The sequence below is a fragment of the Loxodonta africana genome, chromosome 1, assembly GCF_030014295.1.
Source record: "Loxodonta africana isolate mLoxAfr1 chromosome 1, mLoxAfr1.hap2, whole genome shotgun sequence".
Classification (NCBI taxonomy): domain Eukaryota; kingdom Metazoa; phylum Chordata; class Mammalia; order Proboscidea; family Elephantidae; genus Loxodonta; species Loxodonta africana.
In genome coordinates, this window is record NC_087342.1 from 190614477 (window position 1) to 190638979 (window position 24503).

General features: G+C 38.9%; 1 protein-coding gene across 2 annotated transcripts in view; it reads left to right on the forward strand.

The window, feature by feature from the left end:
• NKAIN2 (sodium/potassium transporting ATPase interacting 2) overlaps positions 1 to 24503 on the forward strand; it is a 584917-nt gene that overhangs the window by 554248 nt on the left and 6166 nt on the right. The window contains exon 4 of one of the 2 annotated variants that reach the window (XM_023559686.2): positions 17221 to 17302. In XM_023559686.2, the coding sequence (XP_023415454.1) occupies positions 17221 to 17302 (82 nt within the window). Of the gene's footprint in view, positions 1 to 17220; positions 17720 to 24503 lie in introns of those variants that run through there. The other variant, XM_023559739.2, reaches the window with a different exon arrangement.

Sequence of the window (24503 nt, forward strand, 5' to 3'; positions counted from 1 at the left end):
TTGGGGCGAACCCTCAATCCTATGAGGCCGCTGTACCAGAAGAGACTCAGGGAGGCTTCCGCTATGATTGGCTGGCATTGTGTGCTGGGGAGTGAAGGAGAAACAAACTTAAAGCACACAGGAGGTGCGGTTTGTTTAAATAATAGAAAGTAATTAGGCTGAAGACAAAAATCAGTGATGGCATTTTATAATTACAATTAATTTAAAGGTTAATTTCCTTTGGTGGTAAAAATCTTATTTAAAACATTTACCAAGAAAGGAAATTAGGATGTTACTATCAAGAGACATAGAGTGCTTCTGGGGATCCATGCCTGTTATCACTTGAAAATGAGGTTAGGCCCAAAGTGGGAATCTCAATTCAATATTGTGTATAATAGATGGTGGCCAGGCCTCGGAGTCTGTGAGGTTGGCTGGGGCGAGCAGTGGAATATTTGCATTTGTTTGTTTGTTTGTTTATAGGATTAATTGCAAATATTTCCAACAAAGGAGCCTAGGTTATACATGAACAGCCCTGACATAAAAAGAAAATTGGATATGGATTGCTGCCTTTGTAACTAATGAAGTTGATGTTAAAGAAATTCCCAGGAGCAGAGCTGCAAAGGGAACCAAAAAGTCAAACATCCATTTGCTTTCGCTCCTGAATTAAACTGATCAGGGAACAGGGTTTCTGTTGGCTCTAAACCTGTCAATTCTACTCCCCTCTCTCAGGTCCCACCTTTTTTCATAACTCTGTTTTCCCACTGGGAATTGTCATGCCTCAGGCTCCAAATACTATATATATATTTCCAATTCAGCACCTCATCTCCCTGGAATCACTGCATAATAGTATTAACAACCAAAGGGAAACAGCTCCTTTGCATGATTTTTTTCCATTCACTATGCCTTTGCTGATTTGTTCCCTTTAAACATTTTATTAATACTATGTGTGTAGGGCCCCATCCCGGAAATATGGAATTGTGCAGAATCATACAGCTATGAATGATATTAGCAATCCCCTATTTCAATCCCCTAATTTTGCAGTGTAGGAAAAGTCACATTCAGATGGACTTGCTCCAAATCAAGCAATAATTTAGAAGCAGAACTGGGAACAGAAATTAAGACTCTTGATCTAAATACTATATACTTTCCACATCACTTCAATGGAATACTGGAGATAGATCCTTTAAACAAATATTGATAGAACAACCACTCTGCAGCAGGCTGTATGTTAGTCACCAGGGTTGAAGCCAGGAACCAAACAGATACTCTCTTTGCCTTCGTGGAGCCTACAGTCCAGCATGCAATTTAGACGAGAAATTATAATAAAGCGTGATAAGAATTCAGATAAGGAAAGAGAAGGGGCACCACGGAGTGCAACCCGGAGGACCCTCACCCAGTTTAGAATACCAGAAAATTCTTCCCTGAAAAAGTGACATTTCAGCTGAAACCTAAAGGGTAAGTCAGGTGGCACAAATAGTTTGCTCTCAGCTGCTAACCAAAAGTTTGGCCATTTGGAAACTACCCAGCAGCACCATAGAAGAAGGGCCTGGCAATCTACTGCCAAACAGTCATAGCCATTGAAAACCCTAGGGAGCGCGGTTCTACTCCAACACACGCGGGGTTGCCATGAGTCAGAATCAACTCTATGTCCATGGATTAGGTACAACCTAACAAAAACAAGTGTGCCTTTCTAAAAAGATGACTACATTTTCGATCTATATTGACCAAATGTACATTGTAATTCACGTAGGAATTTTCTTGTGTTTTTAATGAGCTCGGTATAGCAAATCCAGTTTCCACTTTCCCAAATATCAATAAAAAAAAGTTAGAGTAAGCAGTAGACATTATCCTGAAGCTAATACTTGTCGTTCTGAAGAGATGATTAATTTATGCTCAGCAGTTTTGCTATTTTCCTTCCTGGAAGCTGTAAAATGATAACAAAGATTGTTAGAAAAAAATTACAAGGCTAGGGATATTTCTGTATTGGATAAGTGATTTTCGCAGGCACATTTTGTTTTTGTTTTTCTAAATATGCATACGTAAATGTGCCCACAACCCTAATTAAAACCACTGCATTAAGAGGGTTATGCATAACATCCTGGATGTCATCTGAGAAGACATACTCCATCATGTCTAACTGGTTCACCTATAGCTTAATTGCTCCCTCCAATTTCAGCTGAAAGGCTTTGTCACAGATAACTGAAAGCAATGCCAACAAAACAAAGACTAGTGAATCCAAGCCATCCAAATGGCATGGCACAAAGAGAGCCCACCCACTTTAAAGATAAATTTGCTTACTTGCTTTATCATATTCTGCATGCTTCTCTACATCTGGAGCCCCGGTAGTGCAGTGGTTAAGAGCTCAGCTGCTAACCAAAATGTCAGCAATTCAAATCCACAAGCTGCTCCTTGGAAACCCCTTGGGACAATTCTACTCTGTTCTATAGTGTCGCTATGAGTTAGAATCATCTCGACAGCAACAGGTTTTGGTGTTGGTCTCCGTATCTGTTGAAACTATTAAAGATATCTGGGTACATGATTCTATGACTCTAGCTTTACAGTTTCTTTATCATTCCAGTTCTCCCCACCCTCCTCACCACTCGCTACATCTACTGCCTTGATTATCTTCATCATGGAGGCTACATTTGAACAGCCCTCATTATGGAGAAAGGAGGTTTCTCAAGATCATCAATTCTAAAATTCTATGCCTGATTATAAACTCCTCCTCTTCTCCCTCCTTGTTCTCCTGCCTTCTCTTGGAGGAATTTTTCTTCCCCCTTACTTAGGGACCTTTGATTTTCTCAGGCTTTGGATCTTCCTGCTCATCATCTCTCCAGGATTAGCACTGGTAGTGGTGCTCTTGCTAGCACCCATGGTTTTCTTCCTTCCTGTACTTCCATCATGCTTGAATTTTCAACATCCATGCCTCACTAGGCTCAGGTTCAATTTCTCTACTTCTAATTTCAGGTTGCTGCAGATTGCTACAGGAAATCACTAAACCCTGCTCATATGTCTGCTCACCACCCTCAGCTGATGCTCTCTCCTGCTTAGTGACACTTTCACTCATCTCTACTTGACATGTCACCTTCCTCATGGAACCTGTTCCAAACCTTTCCAGGCTCCTTAAGCCTCGTACTCAAACCTAAGGGAGTCAAAGCTATCAAACATAAACTCTTTCAATTTTTCCTCCAGAACCTCAACAGTCCTCTATACTGGCTATTATTCTGTTGTCTCCTAGCAACTCTGCGCAAATATGAAAGAAACAGTTCAACTTTACTCCTCAAAATAATCCTTCCGCCAAGCCATTGACCTCATCCCCTGCTGCCTAATTCAGGATGCCGAGCTCTCAATATCTTTAGTCTCAGTCACTCCATTGGATGCTTCCTCTTGCCTATATACCTGCGGAAGACTCATAGGCCACAAACCAGGCTGGTCCCAGCCTCTCTGTCTCTCCTTGTTGATAATATACAAAGTGATTTCCAAAAGTATTTGAAATAGGGAACCTCAGTTTTATGATATGTGTGTGTGTATATGTGTGTATGTATATATGTGTGTGTGTGTGTGTGTGTGTGTATGGGGGCCCTGGTAGCAGAATGGTTAAGCACTAGGCTACTAAACAAAAGGTCTGTGGTTTGAACCAGGGCTTTAAACTAGAATGAATCAGTTCAAAGCCCTGCTTTGAACCCACCAGCTGTTCAGCAGGAGAAAAGACCTAAAGATCTGCTCCTATAAACATTACAGCCTAGGAAACCCTGTGGGGCAGTTCTACTCTGTTTTATAAAGTCTATTACGTAAATCATAATGAATCATAATGAACATGATGACACCCAACAAAAACAACAAATTATATGTAATTATATATTGTTGTTAGGTACCCTTGAGTTGATTCTGACTAATAGCAACCCTATGTACAGAAGTAAACACTGCCCGGTCTTGTGCCATCCTCACAATCCTTTTGATGCTTGAACCCATTGTTGCAGCCACTGTGTCAATCCATCTCACTGAGCGCATTCCTCTCCTTCACTGACCTTCTACCCTACCAAGCATGACATCCTTCTCCAGGTACTGACCCCTCCAAATAACATGTCCAAAGTATGTGAGATGTAGTCTAACCATCCTTGCCTCTAAGGAGCATTCTTGTTGTACTTCTTCCAAGACAGATTAGTTCGTTCTTTTGGCATCCATGGTATACTTAATATACTTCACCAACACAACTCAAGGATGCCAATTCTTTTTCAGTTTTCCTTATTCACCATCCAGCTTTTGCATGCATATGAGACCATTGAAAACACCATGGCTTGGGTCAGGCACACCTTAGTCTTCAAGGCGACATCTTTGCTTTTCAACACTTTAAAGATGTCTTTGGCAGCATATTTGCCCAATGCAATGTGTCTTTTGGTTTCTTGACTGCTGCTTCCATGAGTGTTGATTATGGATCCAATTAAAATGAAATCCTTGACAACTTCAATCTTCTCTTCATTTATCAGGATGTTACTTACTGGTCCAGTCGTGAAGATTTTTTACTTTCTTGATGTTGAGGTGTAATCCATACTGAAGGCTGTAGTCTCTGATCCACCTTAGTAAGTGCTTCAAATCCTCTTCACCTTCAGCAACCAAGGTTGTGTCATCTGCATATCACACATTATTATTAAGTCTCCCTCCATTCCTGATCCCGAGTTCTTATTCATATAGCCCATCTTCTCAAATTATTTGCTCAGTGTACAGATTGAATAGATATGGTGGAAGGATACAACCTTTCCTTACTTTAAACCAGGTAGCATCCACTTGTTCTGTTCGGATGAGTACCTCTGGATCTATGTATAGTTTCCTCATAAGCACGATTAAATTTTCTGGAATTCCCATTCTTTGCAATGTTATCTATAATTTGTTATGATCCACACAATTAAATGCCTTTGCATAGTCAGTAAAACACAGGTAAACATCTTTCTGGTATTCTCTGTTTTCAGCCAGGATCAACCTGACATCAGCAATGATATCGCTGGTTCCACATCCTCTTCTGAATCCGGCTTGAATTTCTGGCAGTTCTTGGTGCATGTATTGCTGCAGGAGCTTTTGAATTATCTTCAGCAAAATTTTATTTCTGTGTGATATTCGTGATATTGTTCAATAATTTTCACATTCGTTTGAATCACCTTTCTTGGGAATAGGCATAAATATGGATCTCTTCCAGTAGGTTGGGCAGTTAGCTGTCTTTCAAATTTCTTGGCATAGACAAATGAGCACCTCCAGAGCTGCATCTGTTTATTGAAACATTTCAATTGGTATTCCATCCATTCCTGGAACCTTGTTTTTCTCCAATGCCTTCAGTGCAGCTTGGACTTCTTCCTTCAGTAATATCAGTTCCTGATAATATACTACCTCCTGAAAAGATTGAACATCTACCAATTCTTTTTGGTGTAGTGACTCTGTGTATTCCTTCAATCTTCTTTTGATGCTTCCTGCTTCCTTTAATGTTTTCTCCGTAGAGTCCTTTAGTCTTCAGAATTGCATCTTGTCTTAGTTATCCAGTGCCACTATAACAACTTACATATATAAGAAATATAAAATTGCATATATATTTTAACAAAGAGAAATTCATTCTCTCACAGTCTGGTAGGCTGTAAGTCCAAACTCAGGGCATCAGCTCCAGGCGAAGGCCCTCTCTGTTGGCTCTGGAGGAAGGTCCCTGTCATTAGTCCTCCCCTAGCTGACGCACTTCTCAGCACAGGGACCCTGGGTCCAAAGGACACATTACTCTCCTGGCTCTTGTTTCATAGTGGTATGAGATCCTCACGTCTCCCCACTCGCCTCTCTCTCCTACATCTCAAAAGAGATTGGCTCAAGAGACAGTTCAATCCTGTAGATCTCATCAACATAACTCCTGCTAATCCATCTCATCAACATCATAGTGACAGGATTTACTAAACACAAGAAAATCGCATCAGATGACAAAATGGTGAACAACCACACAACACTGGGAATCCTGGCCTAGCCAAATAGACACATTCTTGGGGAACACAACTCAAGCCATGACATTCCACCCTTTGACCCCCCATAATTCATGTCCTTGCCACATGTAAAACATAGTCACCGCATTATATCATAGCAAAAGTCTTAATTCAACCCCAAGTCCAAAATCCAAAAATTCCTCTTCATTTAGAATACAAGTTATTTGCTTCCAAAGTATTATGATGGAACAGGCACAAGCCAGACATTTCCACTACAAATGGGAGAAATTGGAGGGAAAGAAAGGATAACAGGCACCAAGCAAGTCAGCAGAACACATTATACAACTCGAGCCTTGAATTTTACCTTCAGTTGTTTTAGCTTGAGAAATGCTGAGTGTGTTCTTCCCTTTTGGTTTTCTATCTCCACATCTTTGCACTTGTCATTATATATAAATAATTTATATATATGTGTGTGTGTGTATTTCTTTTCTCCCCCCCCCCCCCATTATGTTACTTGTCTGATCAGTGTTAACTAAGTGGAAATTTAAAGAGTTTCCATAGGCCTACCTCAACTCTCCTCATTTTCCACAGGTAACTTTTTTACCTATGTCATTCCATACAAAATTGAAATAGAAAGGTCTCTTCTTTGAGCCTTATCCCCAGCTATTTCTCTGATGTGGAAAATTCTCATCCTCTCATCATAGAACCTAAATATGCATTTCAAAACATAATTCAAATCATTTCTCGTATATAAATTTTTCTCAAAAAGAGAAGAGATTCAAAATCTAACAAAAATATATTCTTAATATATTGCTTCTAAGCATTGCATATATATAACATTTGCTTCTCTCAATAACCCTATGAAGTTGGAATTGTTTTATTATCCCCACTTTGCAGAGGAGGAAAGCAAAGCTCTAAGCATGTGATCTGCTTATGAGCAAGAAGCTGGTAAGAAGTAAAGGTACAACTTGAACCTTGGTCTTCTGACTCCAAAGCCCCCGGTCCTTACACTACTTCACAGTTTCCCCGTAACGTATCAAGTGCTGACATTATATTATTGAAGGATAGCAAGATCCTGATCTCAGCAGAAAACTATCATGTGTTTCTTAAAATCTCACTTGACAGTATTGTGCTAGCTGAGTATTGGCAGAAATAGACAGGAGCAAACAAACAAACAGAAACAGCCTATCAAAGGGAACCTATACTTCATTTTTATTAAGTCTTTAGAACCAAAGGCTTACAGCAGTTACTCAAACTATTTCTAAGGAAATTAATTTTTTATTTATTGTTACGCTATTGTAGTAAGTGCTTTCAGTTTCAAGTTTTTGCATGTGCAAATGTGTTACCATATATACAATATCATTAAAGATCTGAGAAAACAAGGAAAGCAACATGGAAACTAGGACACTAAGACCATGAGAAGATGTATTTCATGAACAAGTTTAGAAAGCAGAGCATCTGCAGTGATTTAATAAATCTCATTTCTTTCAGTGCTTCCCTTGCTAGAAGCTCTCTGTGGCATAACACTTCAGTGACATTTCAGGCATCAACAGGATAAAGTGCCCCTAGAAAGTGCTGTGTTTTTCTAATTAAAAAAAAAAAATCTAGAGGCCACTGAGAGTTTTTAACCGAGACCAAACACCACGAACTTAGGCAATTAACTAATTGCTCCCACCAATAAGCCTGCATGGAAGAAAGGCAGTTCTTTTGAATTTGGCCTAAAGTTGGTTATGTTCTAAATTCCTTTCATGCAACTAGAGGTAAGTACCCTTGAAATTCTTACCTGCAGAGGTGATGCATATACACTCCATTTTCATAGGCCCACACAAATTCTTTAATGTCTTTCAATGAGTTCTTCCAAATATTTACGCTTAGCTTTCAGTGAGCTGTCTTTTCAAATTTCCCCTCATGGTGTTTTCCAGCTCTGTCTCTAAAAGAGAATATTTTGACTAGTGGCTTTGTTGTTAATAACCAAGGTACAATTTTATATGAAAACACCTCACTGCCAACATGTATTTAAAAAGGCAGCTTGGGGTTTGCTGAACTTGGTGTTCATGATTAAAAGGTTTAAATAAAAAGGAAGCTAACAACAGGGAATATATTTTAGCAATGAATATTTATTCAAAAAGCATTTTTCTCTTGGTAATTTCTACATTCTACTATTATTAATGTTATTAAATCATAGTTTTTAAAACTGATACAGCACTTTACTAATTTAAGATAATGGGCCTTCTCTGTTCCTCTGTAGGACAGTAGATGTAAAAATACCCATATTACAGACAGTAAAACTAAAGTAAAGAGAAAACATTCTAATGATTGCAAAGAAAATGATTACATTGCTGAGGTATCTTCAGAGGACCAAAGGCAAATCCCATGGAAGAGGCAAAAATTAAGCAAATGTAAATTTTACATTGTTGCCTTCTGCCATTTGAGTACCTGTTTCCAGTGCTATAAACTTGTCAGACAGAAAACAATGTTTTTCTTGCCAATTATAAATATTTGCAACAGTTGACGGCTTCATCAATGAATGACATTCCCATCCTAGTCATCTTAATGCTGACAAGACGGCCTGGACTCTTCCCTTCCTCTCATCTTGGCCAAAAAGTGGGCAGTGGTGGTTTCCTCCCATTAGTATCCAAAATTTTCTTTTGTTTTTTCTCACTGAATCCAGGCCACACTCAACACTCTAGATACTCTATAAAAGATCTACTTTTTATGATCATTCAAGGCCAACTGGGAAAAGTTGAAAAATGCGCTCAACTGTGTGCATGTATGCATTTACGTGCAGGTTGTCCTACAAATCACAAGGAGTTATGAGACTGGTGGGATGAGGACTCTACTCTCCAATCTAATTGGGTTATACACAAACATACTTTACAAAATGTTGGCGATCCAAACCATAGTTATTATTTATAGAATGTAAACAGAAAACAATAGGAACAGATAGCTTATAGAAAGTAAACAGTAAACAACCGGAACAAATGTGAGATGAACCAGTCCCCTCCACCTCCACGGGTACCCCACTTAGCATCATAGGAGACGAACACACTTATTTCTCAAAAGGGAGCCTGTCATGCTTCCCAAAGTGCTTATGTCATTCCTGTGTCACTAGATGGGTACATCACGGATCTGGTGTCAACAGGTGTTTTTCTCTTTCAGCTGATGTGTTGTCTACTCAGGTCAGGTGCAGCATGGCTTTGTTTGTTCTCTCATTGTCTCTCTCTGTGGGTTTTCTTGGCTGGGTGTGGTCCCCTGTGCTTACTGGTCCAGCTTTCTTACTGAACGAGCAGCCTCAGGACAACCCTAGGCCAGTGTCAGGGTTAGGCTGGCATTACAATAGCTCCCTAGGCAAAATTATTTTCTGGGCAATTCCTGTACAGTGTATGCCCAGGCCTCTTCAGGCAAGCTCTCAGCCCCCTCAGTAGAAGCCTCTTCTCAGCTTCCTCTAGGCTCTCTCGCTCCACTCCATGGGCCTACTCTGCACGTCACCACCACCTTCTCCATAGGCTGACTCATCCATCACCACCGTCTTCTCTGTGTGGGCCAACTCACTCACTGTCTCTACCCTGCCTGCCACTGGCTGCAGCCTCACAGCTTCTGTCGCTCATGCTGCACCAGTCTTCTCTGCCCCTGGCCACCTCCTGGGCCTCTTGCCACAGGCTCTGCTGTTGTTTCCCTTCTCTAGTCCTCTTGCTAGCGTTGGCAAAAAAACAATGCTCCAGAAATTGACAGAATATCCCAAAATCAGTTGAGATAATTCAACAAATGGATGCAAAGCTGGAAGCCCTCTGTGCCAAGAAATTTGGAAGACAGTTACCCGGACAACCGACTGAAAGAGACCCATATTTGTGCCCATTCAAAAGAAAGCTGATCCAACAGAATGCAGAAATTATTAAATGTATCATTAATATCACAGACAAGTAAAATTTTGCTAAAGATAATGCAAAAGCGGATCCAGCGGTATAGCGACCAGAAATTCAAGCTGGATTCAGAAGAGGACATAGAATGAGGGGTATCGATACTGATGTCAAATGGATCTTGGTTGAAAGTAGAGAATACCAGAAAGATGTTTACCTGTTTTTTATTGACTATTCAAAGGCATTTGACTGTATGAATCATAACAAATTATGAATAACATTGCAAAGAATGGGAATTTCAGAACATTTAACTATGTTCATGAGGAATCTGTACAAAGACCAAGAGGCAGTCATTCACACAGAGCAATGGAGTACTGTGTGGTTTAAAATCAGAAAAGGTGTGGGTCAGAGTTGAATCCTTTCATCATAGTTATTTAATCTGTATGCTGAGCAAATAATCTGAGAAGCTGAACTATATGAAGAAGAATGTGGTATCAGGATTAAAGGAAGACTCATTAACAACCTGCTATATGCAGATGACACAACTTTGCTTGCTCAAAGTGAAAAGGACTTGAAGAACTTGCTGATGAAGATCAAAGACTACACCCTTCAAGTATGGATTAATATAAAGAAAGCAAAAATCCTCACAACTGGGTCAATCAGCAGTATCATGCTAAATGGACAAAAGATCGAAGCTGTCAAAGATTTCATTTTACTTGGATCCACAAATCAACACCCACAGAAGCAGAGGTCAAGAAATCAAACAATATACTGCATTGGACAAATCTGCAGCAAAAGGCTCCTTTAAAGTGTTAAGGAACAAAGGTGTCACTTTGAGGACTGATGTGTCTGACCCAAGGCATCATATTTTCAATCTCCTCCTACGCATGTGGAAGCTGGACAATGAATAAGGAAGACCGAAGAAGAATTAATACCTTTGAATTGTGGTGTCGGCTAAGAATATTGAATACACCGTGGACAGCCGGAAGAACAAACAAATCTGTCTTGGAAAAAGTACTGCCAGAATGTTCCTTACAAACAAGGATGGTGAGATTCATCTCATGTACTTTGGCCATGTTATCACGAAGGACCAGTCCCTTGAGAAGGACATCATGCTTGGTAAGGCAGAGGGTCAGAGAAAAAGAGGAAGACCCTTGATGAGATGGACAGACACAGTGGTTGCAGCAGTGGGCTCAAACATAGTAACAATCGTGAAGACTGGGCAGGGTTTCCTTCTGTTGCACATAGGGTCGCTATGAGTCACAGCCAACTTGAAGGCACCTAACAGGAAAAACAACAGTACTCTTGCTGCTATTTCTCTCAGTCTTCAGAGTTATTATCTCAATGTTACAGCCTTTGCCCCATATTACAACTCTTTTATTTGGGTCTAGGAGGCTGTCAGCCTTAGGTCCCAATGAGGAGTTCTACTCCAGCCTCTTATTAACCAGGAGGTCTCCAAAACACTTCTATGAGATAGGCTGTTTATACAGGAAAATTCCTTGTTAATTTCAAGGTGTGGCTTTCCTAGCAGGACCAATCATATTGGGTGGATTGTAAGCAGCTTCTTCTGGATACCAAACCAACCAATCCTTGGAAGCCACTTATGAAGATAGCAAACCGACCAATCCTTGCAAGCCACTTAGGCAGACACCAAACAGACCAATCCCTTGGCAGGCTGCAGCCAGTCCAAACAGTTTAGGAGAATTGCAAACCTAGGGCCAGAAAGGCCACATAAAGAAAACCCATTGCACCACATGAACTTGGTTCCTAATTTACCTTGCACCAGTTACAGAGTTATATTTCCCTTTTTCCAAGTGCTTCCTGGGCCTTCCACTTCTGTGTGCCAGTTATAACTTAAGTAATACATTTCCAAAGTGAAACCAAGCACCAAATCCCCCTGACATTTTGTTATTGTTTTGTAAAAGGCAGCAGTATTTTCCTAGCCAACAAATTTCTAAGAATAAAGTAGACTCTTTCCTTTTCCTCCCTTTTCCTCCCTTTTAAGAACTTGCCATGTCATACATTTTCTATATCTTTCTCTACGTATCTTGTGCTCATTGACATCTTTCCTTTCTCATTGTCCTAAATCTAACTTAGGCCTTCAGTAATTCATCTATCTTTCAAGTTTTCTGATGTCAGAATAATGTAGACAATATATCAAGTTTTTATGAAGAAATATCTCTCTTTACTTTGAAAAACATCGCTATAATGAGAATCATACAGGATGGGGCTAAGAATATATATAAGAAAATTTTTAGAAAGAACTGCTTAAATCCTTACATGGTGTCCTACATAAGTTATCAGGCACAAAGTAAATGAGCTAAACTTTGTCACCTCTTAAAGATACAGTACAGAAAACCAAGGCACCTCATTAGTAAAGATCACAGGCAAGCCCAGCACAGGCAGTTTCTGCATCAGTTACAGTTCACATCACATTCCCAATGTATTAGACCGAAGATGGGAGGAAGATGAAAAACTAAATTTTCTAAAAAAGAATGGGTGAAAGATGCTAGTAAATAAATAACAAGGAAGGCATCTGGGACCCATTGAGGGCCCAAGAAAGAAATCAAAAACTGAAAATGAAAAAAAAAAAAAACGAACAGGTTTAATCCAGAATGCAATGGAACATCTTTGGAGACCTTCCAGGTATTTGCTGGAATCTCATGAGTGGGAAGCAGAAATCACTTCCCCAATATACTTAGAAAGAAAAAAAAAATCTAACTTCTATCCCCATCTTCAGCTATTGTGTGACCTTAAGCAGTCAAGTAAATCTACATTTATCTGTAAAAGTGAGATAATTATTCCTACCCACCTCATAGTATTATCATGAAGATAAAAGATATAACCTGCAAGAGCTTAAGGAACTATTAAGTGTTTTGCAATGGCCAGAAATTTATATTATTCTTGTTTCCAGGAACTAAGATTACAATTGATAAAAAGCACTGTTTTCTAAATGATATAGAGATGAGCAGAGTGAAAACATCTAGCTGCCATCACAATTACTTGGAGAAGGACCTGTGAGATGTTTCATAACCCCTATTGCTCACAAGGAGTCCTTCAGTGGCAAGAACAGTTAAGCACTCGACTACTAACTGAAAGGTTGGCAGTTTGAACCCACCCAGAGGCACCTTGGAAGAAAGGCCTGGTGATCTCACTAAAGTTCATAGCCTTGAAAACCCTGTGGAGCACAGTTCTACTCTGCACACATGAGGTCACCATGAGTAAGAATCGACTTGACAGCATCTGTGCTTCTTTTGTTTTTTATTGCTCACAAAAGTTTTGCAATATGCAGTAGCCCCTTCAGAACCTGAATAAATGTGATTATATAAAAGAATCTGAAAACAGGACAAAGTGACATTAAGGGTATTCTAAAAATTTAAATTAACTTCAGTACTTATCTTTTTTTGAGAGAGATACCTAGTCTCTTCTACCTCTGTTTTCCATCCTGTTTTCCACGTGGCAACACAAAGAGTTCCATACATTGTTAAAGCAACATTCTGTAAAAGGTTCGAGGAGTCAGGCCTACCTGCTCTGAGCACCGTAATCTTAACTGTAGTAGTTTAGATCCGTCTGATTCCTATTCCTCTCCTTCAAGTCTTTAGGAAGACACCCAAACAATTGTTGAAAATGAAAGCACTTGGAAATTAACCATACACAGTTCACTTGGCTATGAACACAGGCATACATATAAAATAAACTACAAAATATATGTCCTTTGATTCTGATTTTAATTTGAGTACATTCTCCTGAGTGAAATGGTAAAAATTCATCCTGGTTGCTTTCAGATCCTCTTCTTTTCTCATCTTGGTTCTGTGGCATGTGCTGTTGGAGCCTCCTCCATGCCCCAAGCCTATCTGAAGCAGCCTCAGACCTTCACTGCTATCCTCCCCAATTGGACAGTTTTAAGCCAACTCTACACACCCACACACCTCACAGACCACGACTAATAAGAGCAAGCCACAGATAATTCAAGCTCCTTTCATGGCAAATCCTCGGACACCCCTCATGTCCCTCCTGACATATTCTCATGTACTGGAAAGGCCTATGTGGCTCCTAACTACAGCATTTTTCTCCATTTTTGGTCCTGATCCTATCAGTTGAACTTAAAGATTCTTCTTGGTTTCTTTAAGTCATCCCTTGGTGTACTCCAAAACTTTACATCATAATTACAATCTAATTTTTACTGCCACTCAGCTCAATCACTTGGAAATAAGCTAATGAAATGTTTAATAACAATAATATCGACAACAACATTAATAAACCTGGGCTTGGTTTGAATTTCCGTTTCAGTAGAGGAGGCCTTACTGCTTAGAGCTGCCCTGATTTTGATCTACTCCGACCCACTCTGTTCTCCAGCATATCGGTGGGGACCATTCCACTGAAAGGGAGCCTTAGAACAGCAACAGAAGAAGAACACGTTGACCTTGTTGATACTTTTCGGGAAGCTAATTCTTAATTAAGTGTCTTTGCTAACAAGAGCCCACTCAAATGAAAGGGAACTAAGGCACTATCTGCGATGAGTCCCCAGTCTGAGACAAATTTCTCAAACTACAAACTTTGAATATAGTCTCCATTCAATTATTTTGTAGTTCTTCTTGTACTATTTATGGAAACCCTGGTGGCATAGCGGTTAAGTGCTACGGCTGCTAACCAAAAGGTCAGCAGTTTTAATCCACCAGGCACTCCTTGGAAACCCTATGGGGCAGTTCTACTCTGTCCTATAGGGTCGCTGTGAGTCTGAATCTACTCAACAGCAATGGGTGTGTACACTGTATAGTAGCTAATGCACCAATATGTCCATTCAGGAGACAAAAGAGGCTCACTCTCTTTTACTTTATCGTCTATAAAATACTTGATACAGTTCTATAAAAAAAAAGAAACTAGTGCCATCGATAGTTGTGCCAAATTAAGGGTTTTCTCACTCTCTTTATCCTGTACTACATGATTTAGAAGGGTTACAAAGAAAACCCTGAATTTTCTGAGGGGCTTTTAATCGTCTTCTTCCAAATCCTATATCTCATCCAGGACTCTGCATTTCTTATCTTATTTAATCTGACACCAATTCTGTAAGTATTATTCCAATTTGAAGAGATGCTAAGTAATTTGCCTAACATCACACAGCTGGTAAGTGTTCAAAGCAGTCTATGAACGTTGATCCTTCTAACACCAATGGCTCTGTTCTTTTCATTACATTATTCCACTTTTGATAAGAAGAGAAATACTGACTGGGAAAAGGGTTTACTCAGCACACAGACACTGTGGGCTTTCTGTTACTTCAGCACTCTGCTCTGGACTCAACCTGTAGCACCCTAGGATATTAAAAAGAGAACAAAAACTAGGCAAAGCTAAGTCAATAGAATAAGATGCTAGAATAAGTAAAAGCATCCTAAAAAAAAAATCAAACCCATTGCCATTGAGTTGATTCCAACTTACTGTTTCCCTATAGGACAGGGTAGAAGTGCCCCATAAGGGTTTCCAAGGAGCACCTGATGGATCCAAACTGCTGACCTTTTGGTTAGCAGCCATAGCTCTTCACCACTACACCACCAGGGTTTCCAAGGGCATCCTAAAAGCGAAAACCAAACCTGTTGCCGTTGAGTCCATTCTGACTAAAGACATCATAAAAAACCAAAACCCAGTGCCATCGAGTCGAAGACCATCCTAATTCAGAATCTGTTCCCCATTCTATCTCCTTCCCATCATGTATCTTCTCAGCGTTTTGTTCCTTTGTTTCTTTTATTTCCACCACACAACGTCTATACCTGTGAATGAAAACAAAACAAATGGACAAAAAAAGATTTTTTTTTTCCATAGTACTCTTAGTATTTATTGTTCCAGTTACTATTGTTGCCAAAATGTAGTGGTTCAAAACCATTTACATTATGCTTATGGATTCTCTGGGTAGGAATTCAGACAGAGCATAGTGGAGATAATTTGTCTCTGTTCCTAATGTCAAAGGAGCCCTGATTGCACAGTGGTCAGAGCACTCAGCTGCTACTCAAAAGGCCAGTGGTTTGAACACAGCAGCTGCTTCATGGGAGAAAGACAAGGCAGTCTGCTTCTATAAAGATTTACTGTCTTGGAAACCCTATGGGGCCGTTCTACTATGTCCTATAGGGCAACTATGAATCAGAATCAACTCAACGGCAGTGGGTTGTTTTTGGAAGACCCTTGACAAGATAGATTGACACAGTGGCTACAACAATAGGCTCAAACATAACCATGATCGTGAGGATGTCACAGGACCAGGCAGTGTCTTGTTCTGTTTTTCATAGGGTCACTATGCGTCAAAACCAACTCAGTGGGACCTAACAACAATGTCAAGGGTCTTGCCTGGCAAAACTCTGACTGGAATGAGTCAACAGCTGGAAATCGGACTCATCCGGAGGCATTTTCTCTCACAGGTCTAGGTATCATCTGGGACCTCAGCTGGTGTTGATCAAAACACCTACACATGAGTTCTCTACGTGTTCTCTCCACGTGGGCTATTTTGGATTTCTTCACAGCATACTGGCTGTGATCCAAAAGAGAATCCCAAGACAGCAAGGGGGAAGTGCATGGTATTTTGTAATCTACATTTGGAATTCACTCAGTGTCATTTATATCATATGTTCTTGGTCAAAACTGCCACAAAGTTCCACTCAGGTTCAACTGGAAGGACTGTAGACCCAAAACAACTCACGAGAGGAGTGTCAAGGTCACATTATAAGAATATGTGGAATAGGAGACACTGTTGCAGCAATCTTTGGAAAATGTAATCTGCCACAGTAACTCTTGTTGTATCTCAAATATCAAAAACCCTATGAAAGTTCTCTGAAATATGTGGGGTCACCATGAGTCATAACTGACTTGAATGCAACAGGTTTGGGATTTTTGTTTTTTTTTTTTTTTTAATCACATTTGAATGTTTGTTTGGGCTTTGCTCCATATGTTTACCTCTGATTATCTGTTTCAGATAAACCACAGGATGGTAGGGACAGTCATGTTGAGTTAATTTACATAAGCTCCACCATAGCACCTTGTACTTGACAATCATAGTTTACAATATTATTGCTAGTGTTGTAGTTGCTGATAAGTACATGCACTTGAATGATCATTACTTTTATGCTATAACATTTGTAATATGTTGCAGAAAGACTCTATGCCAACCAAAAAGGCATATAGCATCTTTAATGTGCAAGTAAATTTTATTACTCTTGAGAGGAGTGCATTTTTTTTTTCTCCCAAGTGACTAGATTCTTGTAAAACAATAATTAAGTCACATGGTTGAGAAAAAATAAAATCATTCCCTGAAGCAATCCTCTTTTTTTCTCTCTCCACAATTAGTCACTTTTAATAGATTAACAAAAAGTTCGTATTAGTAATCTGTGTGGGACCTTGATCATTAATGCTTATCTCTTCTGAAAAATTAACTAATGACAATTGTCCCTTTTCAGTTGATTTCATAGGTGGCTTTGACTCTTATGGCTATCAAGGGCCTCAGAAGACATCTCATTTACAGCTACAACCTATGTACATGTAAGTACTTGACATTGAAGATACTCTTCTGGGGTGCTAAAAGGTGATCAAGTGAAAGTTATTGTGGCCCCAAATCAATGGCATGCAGCTGTCTTTAAAAGATTTCCTTCAATTATATATTTCCAGTGTTTTCTCTTCAATAATTATTGCTTTGACTGGGATAATTCTAATGACATTTTCTTTATAATGTTTTTGTCTTAAAATCTGAATTATCAGAAATGCCATCTCTAAAGTTATCTTTAGTCTTGGCTCAAAATCCGATATTATATACAATGATACCACTTCTTTGAATTACCCCAGATTCTATATTCTGAAAATAATTGAAATGTTGTAGATAGTTATACGTAACTATATATAAACCATATGTTCTGGTTTGCCCAGAAAAGTCCCCGTTGACATCTATTATCTTGATGTAATTCTTACCAGCACTCCCTTCTACTCTCAAAAGTACTCTGCTTTGAATGATAAATGATAGGATCAATCCAATTATATATATAATGTTCAAAAAATCAAAAACTGAACAACACTCTTTATCATTTTTCTGATGTGAAAAGTGAAATGAAACCAGAACATTAACATTGAAGCTTATCAGACCCTTAACTCTAGCACTCAGGAGAGCAGACATACAATCAGAGCCTGATTTTTATATCTGTGTTTAGGCAAATTCCCTTGGATAACAACTGATAACAAATTCTATATATCAGCATCAAGTGATATGCTGAATTGCAAGCGAAGATCAAAATAGAAAGTAAGATTCCAATTCATTTTAAAATGTGAACTTCTCACTTTGAAGATATGTGTTTGTTGTCGTTGTCCTCCACCATCGAATCATTTTACCTTTTAATATCTTTAGTGTGTAGGGTAATAAATGGATTTTTGGAGTATTTCTCCTCCAAAGAGATTAATCTTTAGACACCCTCCTCTTAAGCTTCCCTTTAACAAAAGAATGATACATGCATCATGTCTACATTTTTCCTTGTGTCCCTTGCAGTTCTATGAAAGCATTTGCTAACACCACACATAAAAAAGATGTTATCAATTCATAAACCAGGCTACTATATGTCATTCAAAGAATTCCTTCTGTAAACAGTACAGCACACATCTCCTCTTTTACTGCCCCACGGCCACTGCCATAATTTGAGCATTCATTACCTGTTACCTTAAGTTCTCCATTCCTTTTCGTAATTCAAAATCCCTATTACCATCCTCTATTTAGCTGCTAAGTTAATTTTCCTAAAGTACTACTCTGGTGATTTCACTCCCTGCCCCCAAACTACCAATGACTCTATTACCCAGTGAATATCAAGCTCCTTCCCATAGCCTCCAAGTCTACTCTGATCTGGCCCCAATGTTCTGTTGAAATTTTATTTCTGTTCTTGAAACTGTAGTAACTTTTGTGTCCCAACTATATGCAGATCATGTGGGGAGACACTGGGAAAATGTAATGATGAGTAAGAACTGATCCCTGCCCTCCTGGAGATTATAATCTATTGGGGCATAAATAGTCTGATATCTTCCCTAGCCATTTTAGCCTTTTTTTTTCCTTCCAGTCAGACTACAGCCTGGGCCTTTCTGCAAATATGACCTGTGTTTTCCCAATTCTGCAGTTCTCTCGGCACCAAACGTAACCTTTTTCCAAATTCTACATTCTGAAACCCTGATATTTTTCAAATTCTATCTTAAAAGATACTTTCTTTATGAAACATTTCTTAATCCCTTTTTTCTCTGATATTTCTTTCGCCAATTATTACTGTTGTTTATTATTTATACCTTAGCTCTGCCTATTGTCCCAGGAAGATTTGATAGCTAAAACAAAAAAATTGGATGATAAGTCCATTAAATTCTTTACCACTCCTCTCACTATTGTAGTGTAGTCTTATGTAAAGGGTTTTATTAAAAATAAAGGCAAAACAGGAGGAGTACTTATTCAATAAGATTACTTATTTAAGAAAGACTGCCTAAGATTAAATTTTGTGTAACCTTGGGCATATAACTTTATTTAATCTCACCAAGCCTAAATTTCCCCACCTGCAAAATAGAGATGATAATATACTTACTTCATGTAATCTTTCTGAAATTATATGAAACAATGCATGTAAAACATAGTGCCTGTCACATAGTAAGGGCTTAATGAACATAACATTATTAGGAATAAGGCTTATTTCAACATTACTCCTGAAAAGATTTTTGCAAATTAGAAATCAACATATACTTCCACTCCTCACTTAATCGACCTGGTTAGGCTCCAAAGACCAGGTCATTATGCAAAAACTGGAATTATACAAAAATGGAGGACGACCACATCAGATCAGAAAACTATTATGTAGAACAAATATGCCCCTTTGGACCCAAAAGGAGGAGAATGAAGGTCGACAGTATATCTTCCTCTAGTCGCGAAAAGTTTACTGCCAGACGTGCATCATTAATATACAAAATAGTCAGATAGTATATTTTTTACTATTGTCTTAACTGCAAAATGTCGGGTAACAAGATAGCTGATAAATGAGGTGTAGGTGTACTATATGTCGTTCCCAAAGGATTCTTCTCTCTCTAAGCAGTATATCACAAATAGTATCAATTTAAATAGCATGTAACAATACATTTGAGCTCCAGAGTAGAACAGAACGTCTACAAGGTTTGCAATTGCTCGTTCCTTACAATATACATTCCTATATAACATATCATCTTTCCTATAGGGTCGCTATGAGTTGGAATCGACTCGATGGCACTGGGTTTATAACATATCAACCACACATCATCGGTTTGTCATTCTGTAGTGGCTTATGTGTTGCTATGATGCTGCAAGCCAAGCCACTGGTATTTCAAATATCAGCAGGGTCACCCATGATGGACAGATTTCAGTGGACCTTCCAGACTAAGAAAGACTAGGAAGAAGGACCTGGAGGTCTACTTCTCAAAAAATTGGCCAGTGAAAACCTTGTGAATAGCAGTGGGATATTTTATGATATAGTGTTGAAAGATGAGCCCTTCAGGTTGAAAGGCACACAAAGTATGACTGGGGAAGAGCTGCCTCCACAAATTAGAGTCAAAATTAATGATACGAATGGAGTCAAGCTTTTGGGACTTTTGTTTGCTGCTGTGGCACAACTCAAAATACAAAAATGTCTATTAATAATCGGAATGTGGAATATACAAATTATGAATCTAGGAAAACTGGAAATCATCAAAAATGAAATGGAACACATAAATATTGATATCCTAGGCATTAGTGAGCTTAAATGGGCTGGTATTGGCCAATTGGAATTGGACAATCACGTGGTCTACTATGTAGAGAATGACAAATTGAAGAGGAATGGCATCACATTCAACATCAAAAAGAACATTTACTATCTATCCTGAAGTACAATTCTGTCAGGTACAGGATTATACTCATAAGCCTACAAGGACTACCAGTCAATATGAGTATTATTTAAATTTATGCACCAACCACTAATGCCAGACATGAGGAAATTGAGGATTTTTACCAACTTCTTAAGTCTGAAATTGATCAAATATAAAGTCAAGATGCATTAATAGTTACTAGTGATTGGAATGTGAAAGCTGGAAACAAAGAACGATCAGTAGTTGGAAAATATGGCCTTGGTGATAGAGACGACACCAGAAATCACATGATAGAATTTTCAAGACCAATGACTTCTTCATTGCAAATACCTTTTTTCAACAACATAAGCTATACATGTGGACCTCTCCAGATGGAATACACAGGAATCAAATCAACGACATACGTGAAAAGAGATGATAGAGAAGCTCAATATGATTAGTCAGAACAAGGCCAGAGGCCAACTGTGGAAGAACATCAATTGCTCATATGCAAGTTGAAGTTGAAGCTGAAGGAAATTAGAGCCAATATACTATCTTGAGTATATCCCACTTGAATTTGGAGACCATCTCAAGAATAGACTTGTCTTAGTTATCTAGTGTTGCTATAACAGAAATATCACAAGTTGATGGTTTTAACAAAGAGAAATTTATTCTCTCACAGCTTAGGAGACTAGAAATCTGAGTCTAGGGTGCCAGCTCCAGGAGAAGGTTTTCTCTGTCTGTCGGCTCTGGGGGAAGGTCCTTGTCATCAATCTTTCAGTCAAGGAGATTCTCAGCACAGGGACTCCAGTTCCAAAGGACATGCTATTCTTCTGGCTCTTGTTTCTTGGAAATATGAGGTCTACATGCTCCTCTTCTCACTTCTCTTTTATATCTCAAGAGATTGGTTTAAGACTCTACTTAATCTTGTAGATTGAATCCTACCTCGTTAACATAACTGCCTCTAATCCCACCCCATTAACATCATAGAGGTAGGATTTACAACACATAGGAAAATCACATTAGATGACAAAATGGTGAACAATCACACAATACTGGGAATCATGGCCTACCCAAGTTGACAGATATTTTGGGGTGACACAATTTAATCCATAACAAGATTTGACACATTGAACACTAATGACCAAAGACCAGATGAGTTGTAGAATGACGTCAAGGACATCATACATGAAGAAAGCAAAAGGTCATCAAAAAGACAGGAAACAAAGAAAAGATCAAAATGGATGTCAGAAGAGACTCTGAAACTTGCTCTTGAACATAGAGTAGCTAAAGCAAATGGAAGAAATAATGAAGTAAAAGATATGAACAGAAAATTTCAAAGGGCAGCTCAAGAAGACAAAGTAAAGTATTATAATGAAATGTGCCAAGACCTGGAGTTAGAAAATCAAAAGAGAAGAACACACTTGGCTGAAAGACCTGAAGAAAAAATTCAAGCCTCAAGTTGAAATTTTGAAGGATTCTACTAGCAAAAAAACTGAACAACGCAGGAAGCATCAAAAGAAGATGGAATACACAGATTCACTGTATCAAAAAGAATTGATCAATGCTCAAACATTTCATATGCTCACAAACAAATGGTACTGAAGCAAGATGTCCAAGCTGCACTGAAGGCATTGGTGAAAAACAAAGATCCAGGAGTTGATGGAACACAAATTGAAATGTTTCAACAAACAGATGCAGCACTGGGGGCACTTACCCACCTCTGCCAAGAAATTTGGAAGCAGCTACCAGGTCAACTGACTGGAAGAGGTCCATATTTGTGCCCATTCCAAAGAAAGATGACCCAAAAGAATGTAGAAATTATTGAACAATATCATTAATATCACACACATGTAAAATTTTATTGAAGATAATTCAAAAACATTTGCAGCAGTACATAGACAGGGACTGCCAGAAATTCAAGCCAGATTCAGAAGAGGACGTAGAATCAGGAATATTACTGCTGATGTCAAATGAATCCTGGCTGAAAGCAGAGAATATCAGAAAGATATTTGCATGTGTTCTATGGACTATGCCAAGACATTCAACTGTGTGGGTCATAACAATTCATGGATAACATTGAGAAGAATGAGAATTCCAGAACACTTAATGTACTCATACAGGACCTGTACATAGACCAAGAGGCAGTATTTCAAACAGGACAAGGGGATAATGCATGGCTTAAAATCAGGAAAGATGTGGGTCAGCATTGCATCTTTTCACCATATTTATTCAATCTGTATGCTAAGCAAATAATCCGAGAGGCTGGACTATATGAAGAAGAATTATGCATCAAGGTTGAAGGAAGACTCATTCATAACCTGTGATGTGCAGATGACCCCCACGTGTCTGTCAGTTTGTCGTACTGTGGGGGCTTGTGTGTTGCTGTGAAGCTGGAAGCTGTGCCACCGGTATTCAGATACCAGCAGGGTCACCCAAGGAGAACAGGTTTCAACTGAGCTTCCAGACTAAGACAGACTAGGAAGAAGGACCCGGAAGTCTACTTAGCCAATGAAAACCTTATGAATAGCAGCAGAACATTGTCTGATATAGTGCTGGAAGATGAGCCCCCAGGTTGGAAGGAACTCAAAAGATGACTGGGGAAGAGCTGCCTCCTCAAAGAAGAGGTGACCTTAGTGACGTCAATGGAGTAAAGCTTTCGGGAGCTTCATTTGCTGATGTGGCACAACTCAAAATGAGAAGAAACAGCTGCAAACATCCACTAATAATCGGAACCTGGAATGTACAAAGTATGAATCTAGGAAAATTGGAAATCGTCAAAAATGAAATGGAACACATAAACATCGATATCCTAGGCATTAGGGAGCTGAGATGGACTGGTATTGGCCATTTTGAATTGGACAATCATACAGTCTACTATGCTGGGAATGACAACTCGAAGAGGAATGGTGTTGCATTCATTGTCAAAAAGAATGTTTCAAGATCTATCCTGAAGTACAACGCCATCAGTGATAGGATAATATCCATACGCCTACAAGGAAGATCAGTTAATACGACTATTATTCAAATTTATGCACCAACCACTAGGGCCAAAGGTTAAAAAATAGAAGATTTTTACCAGCTGCTGCAGTCTGAAATTGATCGAACATGCAATCAAGATGCATTGATAATTACTGGCTATGGGAATGTGAAAGTTGGAAACAAAGAAGAAGGATCAGTAGTTGGAAAATATGGCCTTGGTGATAGAAACAATGCCGGAGATCAAATGATAGAATTTTGCAAGACCAACGACTTCTTCATTGCAAATACCTTCTTGCACCAACATAAACAGCAACTATAAAAAAAAAAAAACTTTTTTTTATATACACATGGACCTCGCCAGATGAAACACACAGAAATCAAATTGACTACATCTGTGGAAAGAGATGATGGAAAAGCTCAATATCATCAGTCAGAACAAGGACAGGGGCCAACTGTGGAACAGACTGTCAATTGCTCATATGCAAGTTCAAGGTGAAACTGAAGAAAATCAGAGCAAGTCCACGAGAGCCAAAATATGACCTTGAGTACATCCCACCTAAATTTAGAGACTATCTCAAGAACAGATTTGATGCATTGAACACTAGTGACCGAAGACCAGATGAGTTGTGGAATGACATCAAGGACATCATCCATGAAGAAAGCAAGAGTCGCTGAAAAGGCAAGAAAGAAAGAAAAGACCAAGATGGATGTCAGAGGAGACTCTGAAACTTACTCTTGAGCATCAAGCAGCAAAAGCAAAAAGAATTGATGAAGTAAAAGAACTGAACAGAAGATTTCAAAGGGCGTCTCAAGCAAAGTAAAGTATTATAATGACATGTGCAAAGAGTTGGAGATGAAAAACCAAAAGGGAAGAACACGCTTGGTGTTCAAGCTGAAA